Here is a 26,148-nt window from a genome sequence, read left to right on the forward strand (position 1 = left end):
AAAGCATAGTTGCTATAGTTCATCTGCTTGTGTATATGTCTTTAGATTTACTTTTATGAAATCTCTGTAGTTTTCAACTCACCTGTGAGTCTGAATTGAATTTTTGCTTGTTTAGCTTGTTGAATTCGCTGTGCTTATTCAGCGCATGATCTATGTGCTGTCTTCTTTTTGCCTTTGCAATAGCACTGTGTTACTCTGAACTTGCACACTGGGTGTAAACTAAAGAATAAAAATCTGTCTTGCAACATCACTTGACATTGATACCTGAGACTTCATATGTCTGATCTCCTCTTTGGCCCTGCAGTTAGAGCAGTGGGGTTTTATACAACAGTAAACAGCATGTGGGGATTTACAGACACTACTCTAGTCTCTGACCGACCTTTGAGATGATCTTGCACAACTAACCTCACCTGCCCTGTGTTCTTCCTTTAAATCCTTCACTAAAGCTGTTTGGAAATGTCTGTAGCAAGCTCTTCCATCCCCTCATTTGCCCCTAAGTCCTAGATCATGCCTGTAATCTTCTGATGCCGTTTTTCATGAAGATTTGTGTAATTAAATTCTGTCATGAATATTTTGGAAAAAGAAGCACTCTCCTAATGAGTTAACAAACTCTTGACTGCTAATAGCTCTGTAAGAGCCCTGAGCTGTATTGTGCAATCCGGTTCAGCATCTCAACCAGTTTTGTTCCAGCTGTTGCATCATTTATAGATGAAACTAGTACAAACAAGCTCTGTGTGGTGACTTCAGAGCAGGGTGCCAGCATAGCAGAAATAGTGATAGCTGACTTTTTTTTTAACTTCTAAGCCTTTAAAGCAGCAGCCCAGTTCTGTTTCTGTCCCAGCTCTCTTCTAGAGGACAAATGAAGAGAATGCCCATAAATATAAATCATGTGCCATTTGTAATCTCTCCACACACAGAAAAGTTTGGATTTCTCCTGATAGACCTGTTAGAGAGATGACAAAGTAGAACAGAAGCCTGTTAGGATAAATGATGGCACTTTTGAGTACAAGCACAACTGTTGTTTATGAGTGGAATAATTGGCACTTACTATTGCCTGACTGCTAAATAAGAACTTCTGCTACTGGCTATATTAAATTTTCTTTTTACTTTGGAAATAACTGAGTAATCAGGATCTGTAAAAATGCTACTGTCTTTGAGAGGGGGGTATCGTTCTGTTCCCCTGCTCAGAGGCTGATGGTTGTCCTACCCACAAATGAGCACAGTGGCATTTCATTCCCAAGTAAATGCTCTATATCCACATGTGTAGGGACATGTGTGGGGACTTACCTGGTCAGTATTTTTCTCTGGATCATGAATTTGGAGTATTTAGGTAAGTGGATTTATTTTTTATTGTAATCATTCAACAAGACAAGCTTCAGTAACACAGAGGGGGTTCCAGCCTAATCTCTGAAGTAGTTTCAGCTAGTGTGACCCAATATAAAAACTTCTGGGGAGATCTTTAAAACTATAAGATACTAAAATCTACCACCACCCCCCCCAAACAAGACATTGCTTTGAAAACTGTATTTGTACTTAGTCCACACTCTGGTCTTTAGGTGTTTCACTTTTAATCTTAATAAATAGCGTAGTTCTGTAGCTATGATCAGGTCACTCCTACTTTTCTCCTCCCCTTGTCTTACCATCCTTGCTAAAACTCTAGCTTATCTGAGTCAAACTATCAGTAGCTATTGTTTAGCTACCTCATAACCTTGGTAGTTCTGAACCATTTGCTCTGCACTGCTTGTGGGGCCATGCTATGTACATGACTTCTCTTTCAGGAGTGGATGTTTGGCATTCTTTGGGCAGTAACTCCTATGGGATGCCCGAAAACGCTCTGACTCATGGTGAGTTCAGCCCATGGAGCCCATCCTGCTGCTTGTGATTATGGTGCAGGAAATAAACAAGATGACAACCTAATATATCACATCTTTGGGCTGAGAACTGGGGCAGCAGAGTAAGACAGTCCATTTCTGACACTCTTCCTATTTGTAGCTCTGTTGCCCCATCCATTTCCCAGAAGGGAACAGAAAATCCAACTTGCAAAAATCAAAATGAGGTTTGTGAAATAGGCTGGGAGGTGAGCTTTGGGAATTTGAGCTCTTGCATATTTTTTTCTATGAAAATTAAGGAGGTGCAAGCCCTCCGTGAAGGTGGTGCTGGGGGCAAGCTCTGCTACGTGGACCCCAGTCCTGCATGAGCTCGACTGACACGGCTGGGCTGGCATGAGATGGGGGTTACTCATTGCAGCTGGGGAGGGACCTGAGGGCTGATCCTTTGTCCCATCTGCCTCTCTTCTATCACGCCTTAGAAATGATGTGTAGCACTTTGTCAGCTGGTTGCAGTGATAATAAGTCCCTGTGTTTGAAGGAGGTGAACAAGCAGCTTGGTGGTTATTAATCTGGTGCCTGTCACTTCTTTCTGCCTTGAGTGTCTGTCAAGAAAGATATGTTTTTTGCAAGGCACAGCACCTGGTAGATGTCAGGCACGTGTTTGAATAGGGAGCTAAACAAGGTCATCCTCAGAAACCCGCTAAGACTTCTAATTTTATACAGTCTGAAAATGCCCAGGAGGCAGAAACATACTCAATTTAAATTAGTAAGTCTTGGTTATTCATCAGAATAAGTGTTTTTGTGCATTAAGAATAGCTGCTGTGTCTTAGCGCTTCCTCCCATTGTTACAGCTCTTCCTTGAGCAGTGGAAATGTTTTGGGTGGTTTAAATTACATTTACAGTAGTAATTAGGTTTAAGCAACTTTGCAGTTCGCTTATCTAAATATACATCTGTGTCTAAAGAGCGTATGATTTTTTTCCTTCTCCTTCACTCTCCCAAGCCACGACGTTGTCAAACAGGGTGGGCAGCTGGAGGCAGTCATGTATCCAGCCACTGCCCCCCGCCTGGTGGAGATCTCTGCTCAGAGTTGCTACTTCTGACAGTAACGTGATGAAGTGGCTCTGGCTTTGGCTGCCAGCTGGCTAGTCCCGCTCTGCTACAGCATTGCATCTCACCGGATGCCAGGGGTTCCTCCTTTGCCCCATGTTTCTTTCTTTTTTCCTAAATGTGAGACTAATAGCCATCTGCATGCAAACCATCTCAGCTTAGGAAGCATCTGTTCTCACTGCTTGTCCACCGCCTGAAGTACTAATCCTCCATTTGTCACAACTCTTGGGTGCAGCAAAGCAGATTGCGTGCTCTGACATACAGCTTGTGGCTGCAGGCAGGTTGGGTTTTACAGTAAGGAGGGTCTGACTGTTCATCGTCACGCCTGAGCCACCCTAAGTGTGGGTAGAGCAGGGAGGGTCGAGGGGGTGATGCTGGGCAGTCAGCATCTTTACCTCTCCACTTGCGCTGGGTTGATACCCCAGGTCCCATGGGCATGCCTGTATCTGTCCCAGGAGGATGACAAATCAGGTCTCGTCTCGTGCAGTAAAGTCACGAGCGGAAGCACTTCGTAGGGTCTGCGTGTTGCTGTGGTTGTTTCTTGGCAGCTGTGGAGCTGAGAGATGCTCATTTGATCTCCCAGCTCAGGGCAGAGCAGAGCCAGCCGGGGTTGCGGGGCCGGCTGCCGGGAGCCGATGCCTGTTACCCAGACATGATCGCCACGTAGCGCTTCGCCCCAGGCCACAGCCTGGGTGCTGCCTCCCTGGCAGACTGGGAACAGGCTGGGACTTGGATAATCTCACCGCCTCGGTGACTCCAGAAACTGTAATAATCTCTTAATCTTAATGTGTCCACGTGATGGCTAGGTAACACTACTTGAGGGTTTTCTTGATATGTGACTGAGTGGAGGGGAGATAAATTATTTTCAGGCTTTTCTAATATTATGCACTCTCTAAAAATACACCTGCTGGAGAAAAAAAGACTTGTGTGTTAGGGATTTCAGCTACATTCAGGTTTTTCCGCTCTCCTTCACATTGCAGTGTCTTTCACTTGCATTTGATTTTCATGGTAATGAATTACTTTGGGGATGCTTGAAAAATGTAATGCTGCCATAAGATCTCGTGATGCAGCTGGTGAAGATTGTGTGCAAGCTGACCTGAAGGCACTGATGCTGAGCTCTGTCAGGCAGTGTTCAGAGGCAGGTCTCCCAGGCTGGTGGGGTCCCTGTGGTCTGGCGGAGGATTCCTGTAGTCTTCAGGTCTCCAGTCTGCATGTGCTTTGCCCAGCTGAAATTCGCAATTATCCAAAAGCATGTCGGATGTTTTCCCCCTCCTTTTTGGTCCTGAAAAAATTGGGTTTACTGAGCGAGCCAAGTCATGTCAGTTTGGCAGGACATGTAGATACCTTCAGAAATAACTCATGCACTAAAGCTGCGACCATAACAGTGTTGGGTCTGGACCAGTGATTCATTTGAACAAATTGGCTGCTGAGAGCATTGGTATGTCCATTTGTCTCCATATTTGAGTAAGATTCAGCTCCTGTGAGCCAGATGATCTTGTCCTAGTGAGCTTGGCTCATCTCTGATGATGCCAGAAAGACTGTCATGGAGCATGAAACATGCTGGAGAGCTCGAAATGAGAGTTGGAATATTTATCCTGATTCACTCCGTCTGAAAATGCAGACTCAGTTGGCTTTGTGTCCTATTCCTCCACATCTTTTCTCACAAGCTAGGAAATAAACTTGCTGATTATTCCTCTCAAATGCCATGAATAACCGAAGTCCAGACAGGAGTGAATATGTGAAAGGCTGTAGATGGTAGTGCAGCTGTTATTATCCACAGAGATCTTAAATTTTCAGTAACACTTGCGTACTGCTTTATATGAGCATTCAAAGCTGCATGTACTATTAAAGAATTCTGTTTTCATTCTGGATGCTTTAAATTCTCCTCAGTTGTGCAACAAGCCTGCCTACGTTATTACTGCTGTGTTAGAAATCTGTGACAATGAAGCTTGCCTGTACAAGTGACTAGCAGCCTGTCTGTCTGAAAATCGGCCAGTCAAAAAGGACAAGCAGCTGGCTGAAGTTATTAAAAGAAATGTAGTGAGGAGGAACGTAGCTGAGAGAGAAAAGAAATGTAGTTGTGGGCTGTTGTGCCCAGCTACTTGCAGTACTAGCAGCTTAGATGTGCTTTTCCATACAGGAGAAGGAATGGCCTGAAACCCAACCACTTGTGTCAGGGCAAGGTGTGCTTTTGGAAAGGCTGGGTGCTTCCTGGGGAGAAATAACGCTTTCCTGAGTTTGTAAAAACAGCGAAGCTTAAAGCAGCTACACATCCTGTCATAGATTTTGTTGTTGTTGTTGTCGTCCCTCCTTGCTCTCCCCTCCCATGTCTCAAACCCTGGGCAGTTTGTGTGGTCACATATGATGGTGTATGTTTCTATCCGATGTAGCTTTGCAGCAATCATTGTCTGTGTACCTGAATAAAAGCATCAGAACTGTTTTGATTTGCTTTTTACATGTTGCTGAGGTCTTTATTATTGAATGAATTTTTGTAATTAGATATTAGGAAGAAGTTCTTCACTGTGAGTGTGGTGAGGCACTGGAGCAGGTTGCCCAGAGAGGCTGTGGATGCCCCATCCCTGGAAGTGTTCAAGGCCAGGTTGGATGGGGCTTTGAGCAACCTGGTCTAATGGAAGGTGTCCCTGCCCATGGCAGGGGGGTTGGAACTGGATGATCTTTAAGGTCCCTTCCAACCCAAACCATTCTATGATAATATGCCCCCTATGTATAATCCGGTGTTGTTGTAAAAGCTGTGGCTCATGGATGGGCTTTGGTTATAACTGAATTTCACAAGCAGGTACATTCTGCAATTTATCTTGGTTTGGAGCTGATGGAGGAGGAGCTATTTGGGTAACCTGAGTTTTGAATTTGATCCCTTATGATTCTCATTAGAACCACTTGTAGTGAATAGGCTAAATAAGAAATATAACACACAATGTATGTGCAAGGCCTGTGGTTTTACTGGGAACAGGAGCAAGCCAGGGAAGGCCAGCTCTAACTCCAGCTGTACACAGGAGCTTTCCCAGAGGCATGTTCAGTTACCTGGAGAAGGACCCACATTCAGCAGGGTGCCTCCTTCTCGGTGGAGGGCTGTCCTCTTGGTTTGCTTCACAGTGTCTAAAGTTTTGGGGGGAGGAATAACATTTTGCAGGAGTTGGGAGTAAGGAGAAAAAAAGAGGGGGGAAAAAGATTCCCATTAATGTTTTTGCATACTTGGCGTGGGGAGTTGTAAGCATCCCAGACCAAATATCCTCCCTCCGCCTGCCCCGGGGGGCTGGGCAGCGTTCCTTCTGCAGCAGATTGGCTGCATGTTCACAAGGTGGGGTTAAAGCAGCTTGACTAAAGCTGTGGCTGGAAAAATAGCTGTGTTAATGTGTAAGGAACAAAACTGAGATGGCCTCTTTGCATGCTTTTATGAGGGGTTCTCTCTAAAATAGCTGCTGCTGGCCTTTAAGCTGTTGGAGGCAAAGCACGCTAAGCCATAGACCCAGCCTTACTGGGAATATTGGAAACACGGAGCGGGGTTATTACTTGTGCTGGACAAGCTTTGTGTGCCTTCATTAAGGAAACTTTAAATAAGTTGTTGTCCCTTTAAATAAGTTGTTTAAATAAACTTGTTGTCCCTTTAACTTCGGGATTATGAATAGTAAATGTTAGAAGAAAGGGAAATTACAGAAACACTGTGGAAGGAGGTTTGGTGGAGAGAATAAGAAGGAAAGGACAAAACCTGTTCGGGATGGCTCTGGGGATTCTGATTGCTTTAACCATTTGCTTGCTTGTGTGTTTCTTGTTGATGAGATTTTAAAGAAGGATCTGGATCTTGCAAAATATTCTCTGTGGGTGTTTTGGGTTTATGCTGCTCTTTCAACACCAGTGTTTCACATCCAGCTGGGATTTACTCACTGCTCAGCTAGGCCAGGAAACGCTGAATTTGCTTTTTTAATAAGCGCTTGGGTGTTTTGCTGCTCCTCCTGAGTCCCCAGGGAGATATTCTGTGCTTTTCTTGTACTTCTCTGAAGTAAGAGAACATCAATTTTGAAGAGCGAATACGCTGTTTGACTCCTCCTTCCTAACGCTGCTTTTGGGAGTTACTTTTTCACACGGCTGAGGCTTGAGTTAATGTTTAGCAAGCCTCAGCTTCAGCCCAGGCTTGGAAATAACTCCTTGCTCTTTTCTGCTTACTCTGAGCGCTGGATGCTGACTGTGGGCTGTGTCCTTCAGCCCGCGTCCCAGGCGTGGGTGGCTCAGCCTTGGGCACTGCTGCCTTGAAGACGCAAGTGGATTTACCGTCGCTTCTGCTCAGTCCGCCCAGGTGGGTGGATGTGGGGAGGGAGGAGAGGATGCTCACGGCCACCCGATCGGCACCTCGTGGGTGACAAGGAGCAGCGATTTGTTATCAGTCACGAGGTTCGGCAGCCGCTCCTCAACTCGACAGTGGAGGGGCACGGATGGACTGACCACCTCTCTCCTCCCCATCTGGCCATGGACAAGCGTGGCACGTGTGGCTCCAGAGTGGCCAGAAGTGGGATCCCCAGGCCCTGGGTGGTGTTGGTGCCGGCCCAGCCAGCCAGCTGTGCCTGGCTCGGCAGCCTCAGCAGGTACAGAGCGTGGTCGTGGGGTGCAGCGGTACAGGGTGATCACTGCTCTCCTTCCTCCCGAAGGCAGGGCGTAAAGGCAAGGCAGTACTTGGGGGAGGATAGGTGGAAACAAGGTAAATTTCTAGAGGTGAGCAGGCTGTAATATGCTCTTTAAAACTGTGTTTTGACTGCCTTGATCCTGAAATGAAACCTATTAAAAAAACTTTTTTTTTTTTTTTGTGTGTGTGTATTAACTCTATAATTGGGATGCGTGCAGCAAGCTGTGGAAAGGGGACCTGGGGGTGCGTGCATGCCTGGCGGGGCTAAAATGCAGACTGTGTGCTTCCTTGTGATTCAGTGGTAATGCTGCCCTGGCAGCTTGTGGGATTTGAGGGCTGTTCAGTGATTTGTAGAACTGTATGAAGGTAAGAACTGCTTATTTATAAATATCATGCAAAGCACACGTACTAAAGGACAGAACTGAAAATTTAACTACTTTGCTTGGCAAAGACCGTACTGTTTGTGTGCTTACTGGACATTAAATGACTTAAGACTTCATCTAATGTTTATTTGCATCAGCTTAGAAGTTGCATCAAGTTTCAGAATATTTCCCTGCTGCACTAATTAAAACCTGTTGGTTTTGTGTGAATGTACTCGCAGTGATTTTATTTCTAACGATAGCTCGCATTTTCATGTTTCTGTCTGACTTCTCATTTTTCCTAGTCGGCTTTGACCTTGTGTGTAGGAGCAAGAAAGGAAAACTTTAAAAGGTCCCAGGCAAAATTTGAGATGTAAAACAAAACAAAACAAAAATTAATAGTAATCTTAGGGGGACTGACACAGGAATGATGTGGTAAATTACTTTAAAATTACCCATGTGTAAGAGAACTAGACTAACACCTTGAGTACTGCAGGCTTTCTTTGGTAAAAATCAAAATATTCAGTAACAACTTATGGGTTTTGCCAAACAAGTTAGTTGAGTTTCAGTGTCTGTACTGGTGCCAGAACACCTCTGTGGTCAGGTCTGAAGAGATGCTCCAGCAGGAACACCAAATTTGCTCACTAACTTTGACCAAAACATTTAACTCTTAGCAAGTGGTAATTCGCATCTGTTCATTCAGGCCTCACCAGCAGGTGAAACGCATCCTATAAGTATATGTACAACTAAGCCTCTCTGCTAGGATTGACCTAAAACATGCCTATATAATAAGGCAATGATATGCCAGCCATCCTGGTCTTCTAATTAATTGACTTTAATGACTGTTTATTTTTGCAGCAGTAACTGTGGCATGCTCCTTGGGTTCCCATTAAGACACCTACCGCCTTACCCGGCAGTCGTGGTGTCGTGCCTCCAAAGCACCGCTGAGAAAGAGCCATTGCTGAGCCAGCTTTCCCTCCCTCGTGCTTCTCCTCTCGGTGTTGTACAGCTTGCGGTACCCGAGGTGGCTCATGGCTGGGGTCGGTGGCCCTGGGCTCGCGGGCAGCACTTCAGTTATTAGTTTTAGAATTAGTTATAAATCTCAACTGAGGGGAGGCTTTTCAGGGCAATGTAATAGCCAAGCACTTTGTCTCACGTGTAGTAACTCCTACCTGAGAAATCCAAGCAAGCTTATGACTGTCCTTCCTGTCTTCCTGCATCCCTAAACCTCTCATGCGTGAAGCATAGATGAATTCCAGCACATCTCTCAACCTCTCCTTACTTTGTGCTGGTCAGCAGGTTACTCCTGTGACCTCTTCAAAGTCTCTTGCCTGTTCCCATACATCTGAGCAACAACTTATAATTACTCATTCTCTGCTGCGGTGTAGGTACAGCTGGTAGAATGGGCTACAAGAAGAAATGAGAATGAGTTCTATCATCCCGATTTACTCTAAGTTCAACATAAAAGAACTTTTAGGACAAATATTTAGTGTGTGTGAATCTATGCTTTTGTAAAAAGCCTTTGCATTAATGAGCGATCACACAAAAAATAAATTCACAGCCCTTTTGTAAAGGATTCAAACACTAGCAATCTTTCCTCTGAAAGCCCTGTGGTCCCTCACCCCCTTTGTCCCTAAGCTGGGCAGCTGAGGTGTACAGAGCTTTAACGTCTCACCTGAAGTCACAGCAGTGATGGAAATAAAGTAAGGGCGTCTCGTCTGACGTAGCGGTAGCGTGTTTTGAGGATGTGTTTAGTAACTGGGAGGTATTGACTCATTCTGGCCTCGGCAAAATCCCTGGCACTGTGTGCTACAGGGCTGTGACAGCCAAGTCGCTACAGGCAGTCAGTCCGTGCCAGCCGCTTCGTGGGAATCCCGTGCACAGGCTCAGCCTCGTGGCAGTGAGAGGGAGCCTGGTGCAGCTTCTATACTGGCGAGGGGGTAGTGGGTAAGAACAAGTATGGGGAAGCTCCTGTCTGCAGCCCCATGCTAACTGGTCTGTGGGTTTTGCAGCCCCATGCTAACTGGTCTGTGGGTTTTGGCATCCTGCTGTCGTGCTGATAGGTGGAACTTGAATGGCAGACTGGATCTTTGTGGCTGCTGGACAAAGCTGCTTGTGTGTTTAGATGAACGTGGATTCAGTGGAGCGTGTGAAGATGGAAATAGGGATGAGAATGCCACCTTTTAATTAATGATTCTCATAGAATCATCAGGTAGATCAGGCTTATGAATTCACAATTCCATTAAAGCGCAGTACTCCTAAAGCTTTGTTTTGGCCAGGTACCCCTTTCTCGCAGCCGGATTTCCGTGTCAATGAAAGCCCTTTCCTGTTTGGCTTACCGTGCTAAGGCAGGGAAAGTGAACAACGGGCTCGTCTGCAGTGACCTTACAGTGAAACAATAAAACACATACAGAGAGCATGGCTTTTGTCTTCCGAGGCCAAAACAAACTCTAGCATGATGGGACAGACACCCAGCTAATAGACTAAACTAAACATGGCTTTGAATATTTTTAATTTGGCTGTATCTGCATGGGCTTATCAATCCAGTGTTTGTTCTGCTCTGAGTTTCGGTCTGAGACACCTCCAGGCGGATCCGTAATTACAGGCAACTTTTGCTATTCCTTAGCTTGCTTATTTAGACTCTTAATAGAGAGAGTGGAGACAAATCTATTCCAGCTGAAGGCCTGAGACACAGATGTTGAGGTGGAGTGTCTTTGCCCTTAAATACTTTGATAGAAACGCTTATTGTCAGGCAAGTTATAACCTATGCTTTTTTTAAAACTCCCAGTGCTGTGGTGGAGGTAACCTCTGGAGTTTGGGTCCAGCACAGAAAGCGATGGAGGTGCTAAGCTAAAGCAGCGTGTTACACACAAGCATCAGGATTCAAGTCTTTCACTCCACATAGCACTGGGCAAAGGATCGCTGGTTTGTCTTTCTGGTGTCACTAGGAATGCCAGGACAGGAGCTGGGGAGTGCCTTGTTGTTGTTGGAGTGGGGGAAAGCTGGAGCTTGTATGAATTACTCCGCGCATGCAGAGCTATCTGGCATGTCCTCTTTATCACTTGCAGAACAGGCTTCTTCAAAACAACCTTAAATGATGCTGCTCCCCGAGCTGCTTGCATAATGGAAGATCTTGATGAACTGATTGCTATGTTACTGAAAACAAGCTGTAATTTTATTAGCAAATTGTAGTAGTGACATCTTAGCTATTCTTGCTGGTGCTATAGAGACAGACCTTCAAGTGTGCCGTCCCATGGGTGCAAAGTCCTTGATAAAATGCCTTAATGTGAACATAAGTGGTGGTTGGCAGCAGTGCTACATAAAATAGCCTGGGCTAAAGGCACTGTAACTTCTCATAGGGCATGCTCTCAGTGAAACTACTAGGTATATAAGCAAATCCCTTATGGTTAGAGATATACAGAGATGAATGTCAGCAGCGGCAGCCTGCTTCTAAGATTGCTTTAATTCTGGCTCTTCAGCTGCTTTGGTTTAGTTAAGCTAGAGAAAGTAAAGCATGGTAAGAGTATATCGGGTAAGTTGCTGTTCATTGCTGCCACAGTAATTTGATAATTAGTCAGTCTATGCTTTTTTTATGGTCTGATCCAAGGAATATGAACCAGCCGTGTGCTTTTCATTTTCTACTAAGAGTAAACTTCAGTTGTGCTTTTTTGTTGCTTGTTATGGGGAGAAAGGAGGAATTGGTAGTCTGTGGTGGTTGTACTTCGTGTACAAAATTTGGGAGATTGTAAGGGTAGCAAAGCCATGCTTTAAAGATTTGCAGTAGAGCTTTCTTTTGATTTAGACCTTTGGTAGAGAAGTTGTGGAGCTTTTGTCCACAAGGCATCTCCTGGATAAATTTGTTATCTGTGTTGGGAATAGTGTTTTGTGTAATTCTGTGTGTCAGAATGAAATAGCTGATTATGCACATTTCATCTACGATTTTGATAAGAAGTAGATTGCCTTCTTCCATACAGGGACCTGTTCTTATATTAGCATTGTTATCTTTGAAACATTGAGGTTTAAACTTCCAATACTTTCAGTAAGCAAAATATATACATATTTTACATAGGTATAGCTATAGGTATGTGACTTACTGCTTCAGGATTTTCTCCAGTTTTTCAAATACTCCTATCTGTTGTTTCTGGATGCCTTTTTCCTACTACATGATTTTAAACAAGAAAACCTATTATGTTATTTACTGTGGTGGGCTGATCTTAAGGTGGTTCTTTCTCTTCAGAATTAACTACGCAGTTCTTCATTTGGGTCTAAACTGCTTGCTTAGGGTAGGAACTTAGAAGCAACATGAAGAGGGACTTTTTCCTGCATGGACTTTTTTTTTTTTGTCTGTTTGTTTCTTTTAATCTTGTGCTTTTGTACCCATCAGTTGGTTTTGACCTTGAAGTAAATTGAACGCCGGTGAGATGTATGTGTGCTGTGATGCTAACGTATTTTTGTTCTCTAACTTAGTGTCTTTATCTGTCAAAATACTGCAACCAGTTGATAGAATAATTTCTCACTTTTTTTTTTTCTTTCAAGAGAACTTGTGTTTCATGCTAGTGGTCTGAATTGCTATGATGCTGTGACTTGGTGTGTTGTTCCTAACTTGCCCTTGAGGTTAATTCAGACTCCTTCCATCTGTTTCTTTGTTTCATATGTGCCTTTGTGCTTGCTCCAGAAATGTCTTTAAAAGCTAGGTGCTTGTTGTGTGGAAGGACTGCCTCGTGTAACTTCATTCTTCTGTTCTTGTTGCCTTTTTCTCATCTTATTTTTTCTGGAAACAGTATTAAAGGAATTCCATTTTCTTGGCTTACACTTGTCACCTCCTGTTCTGTTTGAAATGTTTGAGGAGGAACTTCTTTATTCATCTGCTAGAGAGGTATTTCAGTGAGGGAAGGACGTTGAGCAAGCAGTGAAGTAGTCTAAGCAGCTACATATCCTTTGAGACGCTCTCTGATGGGAATGATTCAAGCCTGGAATGAACAAATGCATAGCAACAGTGTTTATTTTATTTTGATATTCAAGAGGGCCAAGAGTTGCATGAGTGTTTGCAATATATTTGCCGTGTGTTGACAGTATCTAGGAACAGATCAAAAACTACTCTGAGACTGCATATTCTAGCCCAGGATCGGTAAGCCACCGTCACTCAGGGTCAGCACTAGGCAAGCACACAGATCTTGCTGAGGGCTACCAGTGCTCTACACGGAAGGGTTTTGTAGAAGAAATAATAAGAAAATGAACTGTATAAGGTCCATGCTAGTCTAATTTCTGTGTTATTAATACTGTTAAGTCAGGGTTAGACTGAAGGTGTTAGGCAAGTCAGCTGAATGAATCTCAAGCCCCATTAAAACTGGCTCTGCTCTTAACAAGAGGAGAAGGTTGCATGAGGATGGTCAGTCTTTCCACAGAGCCAGGTTGTCCTTAACTAGATCTTTCTGCCAGTTTGCTTTTTGTTGGGTTAATTTTTAAAACTTTATAATCTTAAGCTTTTTGATAGGTTGATAGTGCAACCGAGTGAACTTGATTATTCCGCCTACTCTTTGCCCAGTTGCAACTGAGCAATTAACATTTCAAGGCAAGAATCTACACTTTCAATCTAAACTGTTGCTATGTTTATATGTACGTCACAGATTGCCCTCCATTGACTTGGGAATGCAATGAGGAATAACAATCTTTTAGGTGCACTGAATCTAAAATTAACCTTCCACCTGGGTAGTTGGATTTGTAGAGCACTGTGCACTGTGTTCAAGAAAAGAAATATTTAGACCAGAAAATAAAACATTTTCTAAATTTACAGGCCTGACTTTGCTTTGGTGTTATCCTGTGAGACAGGAACAGCAGCGCTAGCTTAGGACTTCTAGAGCTGGGCCTTGGATCCTGCTACTGCTGTGTAGAGCTGCTATGTGACATTAGCATCCTGAACCTTGGTGAAACAGAGTTTAGTGCATCAGTCCATAGGGTTGTTGAGATAAAAAGTTAGGATGCTTTCGGGCTGTTTGACGCACACGTTGTTCAAATACGGCTCTCCTAGAGTAGGCATATAGTGTGACTGGTGGTGGTGCTTTTTGGTGCAAGCACTACTAGGTCATCTGTATTTCCAGCTGTGGAAGGAAGCAAAATAACTGTGGGTGATATAGAAGCATGAGTCAGAGTGGGTTAGGGGTACAGCAGTTCGCTGTTGTCTGGCAAAACTATATCCTTGCACCAGAATTCTGTTGTTTTGATATGGACTGAAGGTGCTGGTAGACCAAAACCAGCTGCTGGCAAAGCTATAGCCTGAAACCTGGACTGTAAGGATGTTGTGACCCTTCTCAGATGCGCACCAGGAATATGTCCTAATGCCTTAGATGAGTATTACTCCACTTGGTTGTAGTATCTCCCAGACTAAAACTTGCATTCAGGATCTGGCATCTGGGTACGCCATGCAGAACATCCAAGTCAAGAGTCACCCTTTTGAAAGAGCTGAAGACTGTATTTACATTGGCTTAAAATTTTGTGGTTTTTCCTGTGGCAGGTGTGGAGAAGGGACTGTTAGTTATATGTGACACAGGCTTGCCCCAGAGCATGTGTACTGGGTGCAAGCTGCTGCTTGGGTCTAGGGTAGGTTCTGCTGGATCTGCAAACCTAAATTCTGTTTCGTTGTGAATCCGTGGAGATTTCTGGAATGTTCGATGAGCTGGCTCTAACTGCTTTGAGCTGCTTTGATCTGTATAACCTAGATCCCATGGTAGTATGGGGCAGTAACTTAGGGCAAGAAGAGTAGTTGTGTGCCTGCTGAGTGCCTTCAGCAGAGCAATTAGGGGAGCTTGTGAGATGGTTCCTCAGCCTGTGTAGTGTTGTGCATTGGGAGAACTGCTCTTTAGTGCAAGTTCGGCTGCCAGTATTTCTGGCACTCATACCACCAAACCCAAGTCACTCAAGATAATCTAAAATCCTCCTTCTAGTTACCTTCATGTTGCAAGTGATGATTTCTATTAACTGGCTTGTAATAGAATTCTAGTGAGATATCATGGTAAGGTATTAAACAGTCTTTTTGATGTTAGCAAGGTGGCTTTGTTTAAATCTAATCCTCTTACAAGATGGCTGTCAGCAAATGTGAGAAAATGGAGAGGAGTACTAAAGATGAAGAGTTAATGTGAGGGATGTGATCTAAATTTTTAACTCCTAATGGGTAAAGATACAAATAAAAAGTTGAAAGGGGAAATAATGATTTGGGATGGTAGCTGTAGTAGAACTGAGAGAGATGGGTGTGAACTATGAAGGTAAAAAAAATAATTTTTTTTTAATCTTAGATTGACTATTTAAGTACTCTACGAGACTATAAAGTGGCATCTCAACTGGAGGCCTGCTATTTGGGTATCCAGGAGTAGGAAAGGGGAGTGGGAGAGGCAGGGATGGGTACTAAACAAGCCGATCACCTCTGCCTTTGTCAGAGGTGGGCTGGGTGGTGTAATAGCTCTTTTCAATCTTTCACTTCTGTGTTCCTGTAAAACAAACAAACAAAAGCCTTCTTATTCTTGTTCTCAATGCTGTCGCTGGCTCCAGATGTTCCCAGAATGATGGTTATTGCTTGAGTTCTGACCTTTGGAAAAGAAGGGCTGCCTATGTGCATGTTAGAAAAAGGTATGAGCATAATATGCATGCACATGTGTAAATAGAAGTGCAGAATATCCTACAACATAGGCCTCTTGGTTGGTAGATCTTCGAATTTATGACTTGAAATGTTTCTTATAACAGAAGCAAGTTAATGCCAGAACTGCTAATAACGGCTTTATGGAATGAAAGGAACTAAAGCTTTCCAGATATTTTGCCATCTGTAACTTTCTAAGTCCTTCCAGAGCTGGGAGGCTAAATCGCATTTGGTGGTTGTTTTGTTGTCATGGTTTTCAAGGCACAAGACTTGATCTGCGTTTTTCTTGTTGTGAGACTAGAAAGCAATTGCGATCTGGTTTTGGTGGTGGTGGCTGTTCACAGGTGTGTTTCAAACCGCCCAGAGTTAGCGTAGTGTGCAGTCTCTTTAATTTTGTATTCCTAAGTTGAACCATTGAGGTGTTTTCACAAGTAGGTTCCACTTATCCCTTTTTTTTAAGTCTTTGAAAAAGATATACAGCAGGGTTTAAACAGCTTGTAACTCTTTGAAGTGAATTAAAATTCATTTTAGGTGAGGTATTATTTTATGAACTGATGAGAACCTCACCACTTTCTGCAGAGAGGTTGAAAGCTGAACGAGGCCAGTCTGGGACTTTGGCCACCCATGAATTAATCAACAGGGTGGTAAGAAAATTCTGTATGTTTGGGTTTCCCAGGACACTTGTGCTGTTTCACAGAGGAAAAGCCTGGTCTGGGCAGGAAAAGAGGGCCTGAGGCATCCGAGTTGTTTATTGCATGAGCTGAAGTGCAGGAGACAGAGCTGTGCCAGTTTTTGCATATGGAGGACAAGCCTCCTGGGTTCAGTCTGCTGTGGCTGGGAGTCATCGGACTTGCTGTGCATGCCGGATAATCAGAGCACATGTGCACCACGCTTGAAACATCTTGGTCGTCTGTGAATGTCGAGGGTATCTGTGCAAGTTTGCAGGGGAGTCTTGGAAGCAAGTGCGGGAGTGTAGGTGGTGTCTCAGAGGTCACTGGAAGGACAGCATCAGAAAACCTGTGTTGACACTGTGGCCTCTCACATGTTTGGACAGCAGGTTTTCCCCTAATCCAGGGGATTTGATCCCAACCTTGTCTGTTATTGCTAAACACGAGCCAAAGGAAGTCTAGCACTTAACCTCTGTTTGGCTTTTATTGCAGTCATTAATCAATGAAGACTGATGTATTGTGCATGCCATATTTGAATGTGTAGTTTAATCTCTCTCTCCTTATCTCTTCCTCTCCCAGTACCAGAAATTGCCCTTGCAAAATGAGCCAGCTTCCTCTGAAGAGTCCTTTGGCATCCCCGGTGTCAGAGGGCACGAATTCCAGGGTAGAGTCTTTGGACAACTTGTCAATGGACAGTTTTTGGCTGGAAGTGGAGAACATTAAACAGAGCGCTGAAGCCGAACAAGAGGAATGCAGCCTTGCAGATGTCAAAACACAAGAGGGTAGGTTGCCAAAAATGTTGGGAGCGAGGGGAGGAAGATGAATGTCTTAGAAAATTTGCTTATGAACCTGAATGATTTAGAAGCATGTTGCAATACGGTTAGAATATTACCAGTCAAATCAGAGATACTTTTTTTTTTTTATGGATCATCATCCATATCTGCCATAGTAGGCAAGACACAGTAAACAGTAAGGTCTGATGTTAGTGTCCCTACATAAAGGATGTAAGTTTGGTTTTTAGAATTGGAAGAGATGCAAAAGTGACTCAGAAAATGAGTGCGCCAGGAAGGAGACTCTGGAAAAGAGGCCATGCCGTGAGATGAAAGGCTGTCTGGGATATCCAAAAGAATGATATGCTAGAGGCAATTTGATTACTGTGCGTAAGCGGGGACACAAGGAAAAGTGTCTTTTAATGCTGTATATTAATCTAGCAGGCAAGAGCTGACTGCTTAATTGGCCATTGAAACCAGACAGACTTGAAATAATGCTCTGAGTAGTGAAGCCTTCCTGGCAGGCTGGGGAAGGAGGTGCAGCATGCTCAGCCCCCAGGTGCCTCCTGCTTAGTCAAATAAGCATCGTGCTGGAAGCATTAGTGGTGAGGGGAAGCTTCGGATGGTGTGGATGCAAGATTTGACTGGTGCCTCTTGGCTTTCATGCCCTTTGCAATTTATGGTTGGAGCACCACGAGGTGGCAATGGAGCCAAAGGCACCATCGCTCTTTGCATAAAGCCTGAGAAGTTTCGCCTGGGCAGCAGCTAACAGCTCTGTGTGGAGACAGTGTGGCTCAACCTCACAAATAGCTGATCATAATCACAGTATGGGGACAGCGTGGAGGCTACATGTAGATAAGGCGTTGCAAAAATGCTGACCCAATTGGAGAACGCCGGTCTCCTGTGCGAGCCCTGTGTAATGGTGGCGTAATGGGAAGCCGCTTGTGACCTGGTGTTAGTGGGAGGCCAGCGTGTAACTTTGTAGAAGAACTGGGTCAGCAGAAAGGTGCTGATGATGCTTGTGGCCTCACTAACAGTTGAAAGGGGCAGAAAGTAGCTTTTTCCTGAAATACGAGTAGCACTGTCCTTTCCTTGCTGTCTGCTGTTTATCCAGCTCTCTCCAAGGTCTGACAGTACAGCAGACTGATAATGTATGCACTCTGTGCAGTAGTGCCACTAAAGTATCTGTTGGCATCCTTATAGCATGTAATCATGTCTGAGAAGTGTCTGCGAAGACTGATTCTTCTCCACCTTCAAAAACTGGGAAGTTGTGCTTAATGTTTAGTCTGAAATTGTAGGATGCTGTAGCTGTCCTTTAACTCTTTGAAAACTAAATGCTTTATTGTGAATGCTATTTTTGGCTAGCTTATGTTTCAAGTAAGTTTTTGCAATTGGTGTTCTCTAGTTTTGCAAGTTTATTCCTAATTTTACCCCCCTGAAATGCTGCTTGTCTGGAACTCACAAGACAAATCTTGGCAGCTCTCCAGGCTTAAACCTGCAGCTCAGCTTCTGTGGACCTCTCACTTCTGACCTGTTTCTCTCCGATTTCCCCCTTCTCCCCATAAATAACCTATTTTACTGGTTTCCTTTTGCGTTGCTGGCAAACATAACTGGGCCAAAAATACTAAATAGAGGAATTAAAATCTGGTGCTTTGGCATCAGATGGGGCAGTAGGCTCACACGGATGTCCGATTTAGGGCCTGCTGTTTAGTATTGTGTATTAGATTAGTTTCCTGTTATGACTGGAATTGGGTATTTTCAAAATTTGCAAGCAATACGCTTAACTTCCTTTAGTTCCCGAAGACAAAATAAACCAGAAGTCTTGTGAGCTGTGCTGCTGTGAAACCACAATGTAGGACAAATAGCTGTACAGTGAGGAGTAGCGAACGGGACCACGAGCGCATGAGCAGCTGTAACCAAGTGAGCAGTACCGAGGGGATGCTCTTACCTGTTAGCTTCTGTAGAACCAAACACGGGAACAGACCAAAACTTCAGACCATGTAGGAAAGCTAGCCAGTTGGCTAGAAAATTTGTTAAAGGAAACAGTTTGCTTCAGGTCCAACTCTATTTATTGTGGTGTGATGCTGAAAAAAGTTCTGTTTCATTACAGCACCTAAGAACACAAAGAGCATGCTCTGAAGGCTGAAAAGAGTTTTAATGGAGTCACGATATGTTTCTGCAAGTTGCATGAAAACAGAAGTTTCCCCAGAAAAATTAAATTACTTAATCTCTCAAGAAGAGCTGCATGGCTTTTTTGTTATTGATGCAGCAACAATAAAACTTTGAGCAGCAGCGGTAACTGAGGAGATACCAGTTTGCATAGGAAAGGAAGAGTAGGAATGAACTGTCCTGTTTCAGTCAGTTCAGTTGTGATTTTTCTTTTTCCCAGTATAACCTTTGGTAGAGCTATGCTGGAGCTGCCTGCAGTGAATGATTGTGGTATGTAGAATTGAAAAGATAAAGGCTTCGTGGTGTTTGCTGTATTAAAGTTGAAGCCACCTGCTAAATTGCTGCTTTTATCCTTGGATTTCAAGTAGCTGCCTTGCTCAGGGCACTTTCTCACTTCCTCAAAGGGCGCATCCCACAAGGAAAAAATTGTCTTCTGTGTTTGAAGTGTAACTTTATATGTACTAAAGAATTAAGTGAAATTGAGCTTGTTTGAGTAATGCTGCTGTACTGTCTCCAGGCTTCTCACACTTCATTCTGGAACTGAAACGGTCTTTAATTTTAGTGGTTTTGAACAGGCACAGACATAAAGTGAATGCATAGAGTAAGAATAATGATTTTGCTTTTGTTGAATGACTGTATGGATACCAATCCACTTAAAAAGGTAAAGAATAGGGATGGTGCATACAAATAGTTCTGCAAGTATATTAAATAAATACGTTTGAATCTACCAGGTCAGTGTCTGGATATTTAAAAAAAAAAAAAAAAAAGAGTTGTTGATACATAGGCATGCATATGGATAAATAAAAATTAAAAGAAATAGCCAATAATTGGGAAGAGTACAAAAGTCAAATGTGCAGCATTGTATATTGTGGCTTCTCACAGACCCTTTTTCCATTCTCAAAGCTGCCAGAGCTCCCCTTTGCACAGGCAAGTCCATGTAAAGGCAGATTTAAGCAAGTGCATCTGACTTTCCTCCTATGTCCTATGAAAGCCCCCACTGGGTTCAGTTCCTATTGTAATCCTTGTGCTAAATAGCATGCAGAGTCACGCTTGTGCCCAGCTTCTGAGGGGCCCTAGGTTCCTGGCAATAGCCATGCCTCCATGGTTTTTTCTTCTCTTTTCCTCCCCTAGGATGAGGAGAAAGGAGTATGCGAGCAGTTACAGTTGCCTAAAGTGCTGTCTCTCCTCTGGTTTCACTGTGATACCCAGCTGGCTACCTGGGAGTAGGGTTAAGATTTTGAGAACAGCCGTGGCTTCCTAACAAAGATGTGGCTCCCTTCCAGTGATGTCCCATTGCCACCCCAGAAAGGGAATGGCTCGGGCTTCTGGCTTCCTCTCTCTGAAGAGTTTCAAGCACTCCGATTGCTGTTATCCTTTCTCTTCTCACTCGCCCTTCTCATCCCTTGCCTGGCAGAGGGAGAAGCTGAAGCTGAGTGGCTCCAGGACGCGGGTCTGTCCGACCTCCTCGGGGACCGTGCCTCGGAAAATGACAACATCGTGCTGCTCTCCACCCTGACCAAGACCCAGGCTGCTGCTGTGCAGCGGCGGTTGGATACCTACTCCCGGTCTCGGAGGAGGAAGAACAAGCATCCTGTGCGTGATGTCCGAGACATTTTTGGAGTGGTCAGCTCAGAGGTATGTTGGTGCAGTGGGGTCTCCTGAAAGACTTTGTTGTGTTGTGGTAGCTGACTTGGCTTTCTGGGTCTAGGGCTATTCTTATTTCCAAATAGAAGACTTCATCTCTTGAGCTGAAATGAAGCTGAGATTGTAGAAATTCTGCATCCAGGTTGCAGCACTGAGAAGTTGCTACAAAACCTGCAGATCCATAAGCTTCCTAGAGACTGCTGGCAGACTTGTGTATAGTGCCTACAGCCCTGCAGCCTTGTTGAGCACTGGTATTGTTTGGAGCCCTCTTGTGTTTTCTTTATTCCAGTGACATGTTAAATCATTGATAACCAAAAAAAAGAGAACTTCGTAAGTTCAGTTCTGATAAGGTGACCTTGTACAGCTGGTAAGCCTGGAGAAAGACTAGCCACTGTCCATTTTTTTTGTAGAGAATACATAACCATTAGCTTTTCAGCTGCTTTCCTGCTGTGCTGCTCCTCTTCTGGTTGTGGCCACAAGGTACAGTATCCTTATTTTTCCTAAGGGCTGCTGGAAAGTATCCCAATCAGGGCTCCTTGTGACTTTCTCTACTTGGTCAAGTGTCTAGTCAGAACATATTGAGCTTGAACAAGATCTACCTTTTTCAGTAGCACAGGACCCTCGCTCTTTACCAGAACTGACTACTCCTTTTCCTCAGCCTGAACCTCTTTGAAACTTCTTTTACTACACTGAGATTAATTATACACAAATAATCCCTTGAATGCCTTAAGGGAATGACGCTAGCAGTCTGCAACATCACTGGAAACTGCTGTGGTTGTGTTGGATGTAACTGCCCAGTGTTGAGGTGCAGATTGCTTCTTTACTGTGAATTGCACTGAGACAGTGTCACGGCTGCTTCTCTTTTGCAGAGCGTTACTTGCATTCCTTCTTGAATGGGTAACAAAAAGATGATATTTCTGGAAGCACTAGTGCTTCAAGGTTGTCTTAAGTGCCTCAAATGAAATTTGGCAAGTTTTAAAACTTGCAGATTAAATAGAAGCCTGTTGAATCTCTTAAAATAATTTTACTTTCTACTGTATAGGAATAGAGATTTTTGAGCTCTTAATCTTAAGTGTCCACTCACTAGGTTGCTAATATTTGTATTTGATAATTTGCATTTGATAAGCAGCTGAGATCAAACCTGATGTTTTAAAGTGATGTTTTGATATAATGAAGACATGTACAAAGATGCTAAAGCTGCCTGTTTAAAATGCCTTAATTTAATTAGAAGTGAAACATTTTCTCACGTCTTACTTTGGGCAAGATCACTGGACTCTTTTCCAACTATGCTGCTGGAATTATTCATATTTTCTTTGGCTTAATTTTTTTAAAGCTTTGCAGTTGCCTCTGAGATCTACAGCAGAGGTCACTGAAGCAGAAAACAGTGTTGGTTTTTTCCCCTACCATTTTAATGAAAGTAAGAAAATGTATTTTAAATTAGCCCATTTGACTGTTTGTTCCTTCTTTGCTGAGTGGCCATCAGCTTAACCTCTGTATTCCTTGCTTGTCTTTTACAATGCACACAAGGGCTGGTGTTTGCCCTCTGTATTTCATGGGAAGGGACAGATGCTCAGCTTAGGCAAATTGAGAGAGATTTCTATGTAAAATGATAAACTTCTGAGACTTCAGGGTGTGATACAGGATGTAGGCACTGAGCAGAAGAAGTCCTTTACCTTTGAGTGATTCCTGGAGCAATGCCAGAGGGAAGCAGGCTTTTGGGTTAATTTTCCATATTGGTTAGAAAAACTGTTGTCCCAGTTCCAAGCACAATTTTGGGGCTCTGAAGGATGTATTCAGGAACCATAGGCCAAAACAGGCCTGGTGTTGCTATAACACTTGCTTGAGGCATGTAGCAAAACATGATAAATTCTTTATTGCACAGAAGGATATTTGAAATCTTCACTTTATAAGTGAGGAAACAGAAGTGCAAAAAAGTAAAGTTTTTTTCCCACAGTCTCAGAAATTCCTGATTTGGAGCCCAGATCCAGTATCTGTGTCTTTACTGCTCAGTCAGGTTTTGGATGCTTCCCACTACTGACTGCTCTCTCAGTACGCTGGGAGCAGAATGTTTGAATGGGCTCTACCTATCGAAGAAACTATGTTCAGCAAATTGAGCTTAAAGCTGATTCAGTTCAGCTGTGGCTAGAGTGGAAGCAGCTCAGGCTGTAAGAGTGCAGGCAGTGATGTGTCAGAGTAATTTGGATTTGTACTTCCATCAGTGTTTCAAGATGGATTTGCTGTTTGCCTCCTGTCCACCTCTGTCATAAGCTACTCTCAGGCATCAAAGCTGCTGGCATTTCTATCAGAACCTTTCTACGTAGTTCCCCTATATTACTCTTCAATACAGCCTGTTTACATGATAGCTGGATCTGAAGGTGCTCTGGCATTAGTGTAGGATGTGTGATTAAGCCAGATGCTAAATGAATTGGTTCTGCTTTCATGGCAGCTCACCAGTTGTGCACCTACTCCAAAGATATAGTACATCATCTGTGCAAACTAACTGGTTTTCTTCTGCTTGTGGTGACTTTGCACAGGTTTCTTTTAACTGTCAGTCTTCAGTCCACAACTCCATGTCATAAGCAGATTCTCGGAAAGTTGCTAACTTTTGATAATAGAATAAGCGTTCCTACATTCTAAGTAGTGCTAGCAAAAGTAAGGTTTTTATTAACAGAATTGCCTGCCAAATGCCTCCATATACTTTTAAAGATTCACTTCTCTGGACATGAAGAGGTAGCTTACTATGAAGCCCATGAAGGGAAGCTTTTAGGTGCTGATGTCTACTTAGTATGTTCTTTCTCCTGAAAGATCTTGTGACCACAGGCAATGGGTAGACCCCATGCAGCTTGGTTGGTCCGCTGTTTGTTAGCCCCTCAATGCATGAACTAAAAGGGGGAAATTGGCTAATGATTGCATGAAAGGAAGAATTGGCTTAATGATGTGCAAATTTGTGACAAATACTGTCTATGAGATAGTCATCCATTTTCCACCTGTCTGCCAAATCTTCTAATTATAATTCTTAATTTCAGAACAGTCTTGTAGCCCTGAACTTGAGCAGCATTTTCTTAGACTAACAGACAATGTCAGGTGTGTGTTTTCTGCCAAAATCAGGTTGTCTTATAATAACTTCTGTTTTGTCTAGGTAAGCATGTTCTGGTTTATTTTTCAGGAGTCAGCAGCAGAGAAAAAGGAGTCCAGCCCAGATCAGTTGTGGCACAATCTACGGACTTCAAATGTACAGAGAAGTAAGAAGGAAGTTTTAAAATGTAGAGTCAGACTGAATGGGCAGTAGGATCAGAAGGAGGGCTGAAACTGGAAGGGAAGTTATACTAATCTGGGGTCTGAAACATTGGCCTTGTTTGTGGGGGTTTTTTGTTGTGGGTTGTTTTTTTTTTTTTTTTTTAAATACATGGTTATCCACAGTTGCGGATTTAGTAAACTTTTCCAGGCTCTAGTGTTGTTATGAATTGCCACTCAAACTGATAACTGTAACTCTTTGAGAAAGCAACTAGAAGATGGAAGTAAAATCAGTCTAGCAAAGATCATATGGTGAAATCTTATAAACACCATATGCAATTGTGTAAAGAGAAGTTAGCCATAGGTATGTCCTTTAATTTAAGGCCATGATCATGTCTTACCAGTGATCTAGTGATTGTAGCTGTAATGTTATTACTGTAAGCTAATCTTACCCTATTGATCAGTGTCAGGACTGTGCTATGAGAACACTGTTTTCAAATGTTAATGTAGGATTTTTTAAAAGCAATGGTACGCAAATCTGTCTCAAACTGCTTTTTTAGCACACTTGTTTTCTAAGATTCACCCTTCTGGTTTTCTGAAATTCAAGACAATTTCTCCTCTGTAGCAGAAACCCAGGATTACTCCTGCCCAGTTCGAAACCCTGGAAAAGAGGAGGTGTTCAACATGGATGTTGCCTACTCAGAGCAAGCGGCTGTCCTGCTTAAGGGATCGTTCCTGTCTGAATCTAGGAAGTTAAAGGATGGAAATGCCCTACCTGTAAGCACTCAAGGAATTTTTCCTGTTAGAACTTACTAGTCTTTTCTTGTTGAGAGGGGTACAAGACACTTGATTCAATTGTATGGCCAGCTCTTGGAAATGTCCTCTATGGATGGTGTTGCAATGGGTCTATATTAGGTAGGTATTTTTGGACAGGTAGTGCTGTTATCCTTGCAGTGTTGGGCAAGGATAACCATTGTGTAGTGGAGGGTCAAAAGAAGTAAGGCTTATGTGTGAAACTAGCTATTTTGATACGGATCTGGGTTGTTTCCACTGAAAAGAGGAGAATAACTGGACTTGTAATTCTAACAGTTTTCTTCTCCACAAATGTACTGGACTGCTTCCAAAGTTCAAGTAGATTAGGGTGGCTATCAGGCTGTCTTTAATTTAGATAAATTGGGATCTCCAATATGATATAAGAGCAATACTGAAAAGGGAAAATATTTATTCAGCTGTGGGTTAAGTTGGAGTAGTTTTAGGCATTTGTCTGCTGTAGAAAACAGGAGAATGAATAGATGCCTGATTATGGTAAGGAATGATAAAAATGCAGCAAAACTTGATAACCAGTGGGATTAGTAGTAATAACTTGTACTGAACCTTTTGGGTGTGTGTGTTTTCCCTTAGAAATTTAAGATCCCCAAGGGTAGACTAGGAGTGACCAGGATTGGAGATCTATCTGCTCAGGACATGAAGAAGATCCCCACACTGGCCCTTATTGAACTAACAGCTCTCTGTGATATTCTGGGCTTTGAGCTGAAGAGAAACAAAGCACCAAAACTGAAAACAACAGGTTGGTTAGTTGTATATCATCTTTTTTTTTTTTTTTTTTTTTGTGCCTTTTTTTACAGTGACCTTCTCATAGGTTTGTGTTTCAAATGTTAGAACGAGAGGGTCTTTGATAAGAAACCTTGTGACAGGTCTGTTTTCCTTTATCAGAATTTCTCCTGGAAGTCACTGGATCATGACATCAAGACCTAGCACCACATTTATGTCTGACTATCAAATGCACTTGTCCTGTTTAACTATTCCTCTCTTTCTCCAGTATCTACACTTACAAAATGTACCATCTTAGTCTGCAGTGGGGGATATATCCCTTACACCTGGATTAGAGGTGATACAGACTTACAACACGTTGTTTCTGTTGTAGAGAAAAGACTCTTTGGAGTTCCACTTCACACCCTATTGGAAAATGACCAAAAACTGCTCCCCAACACCAAGGTCCCTCTGTTACTCCAGGCAGTAAGTTCTCTTCTGGTTTCATTCATGCCTCTGATCCTCAGAGTCAGGAAGTCTTTGAGGCCTGTGATAAAGAAGGGCTGACTTCTCA

General features: G+C 43.2%; 1 protein-coding gene across 1 annotated transcript in view; it reads left to right on the forward strand.

Annotated features, from left to right (window-relative positions):
* Nucleotides 1–26,148, forward strand: part of ARHGAP40 (Rho GTPase activating protein 40) — a 42,520-nt gene that overhangs the window by 6,998 nt on the left and 9,374 nt on the right. Inside the window, exons 3-8 of the mRNA XM_052786924.1 lie at nucleotides 16,807–17,009; nucleotides 20,581–20,801; nucleotides 23,977–24,052; nucleotides 24,670–24,821; nucleotides 25,446–25,611; nucleotides 25,969–26,060. Coding sequence (XP_052642884.1) covers nucleotides 16,807–17,009; nucleotides 20,581–20,801; nucleotides 23,977–24,052; nucleotides 24,670–24,821; nucleotides 25,446–25,611; nucleotides 25,969–26,060 — 910 coding nt within the window. The remainder of the gene's footprint in view (nucleotides 1–16,806; nucleotides 17,010–20,580; nucleotides 20,802–23,976; nucleotides 24,053–24,669; nucleotides 24,822–25,445; nucleotides 25,612–25,968; nucleotides 26,061–26,148) is intronic.

Source organism: Harpia harpyja, chromosome 1, assembly GCF_026419915.1.
Source record: "Harpia harpyja isolate bHarHar1 chromosome 1, bHarHar1 primary haplotype, whole genome shotgun sequence".
In the NCBI taxonomy this organism is placed as follows: Eukaryota; Metazoa; Chordata; class Aves; order Accipitriformes; family Accipitridae; genus Harpia; species Harpia harpyja.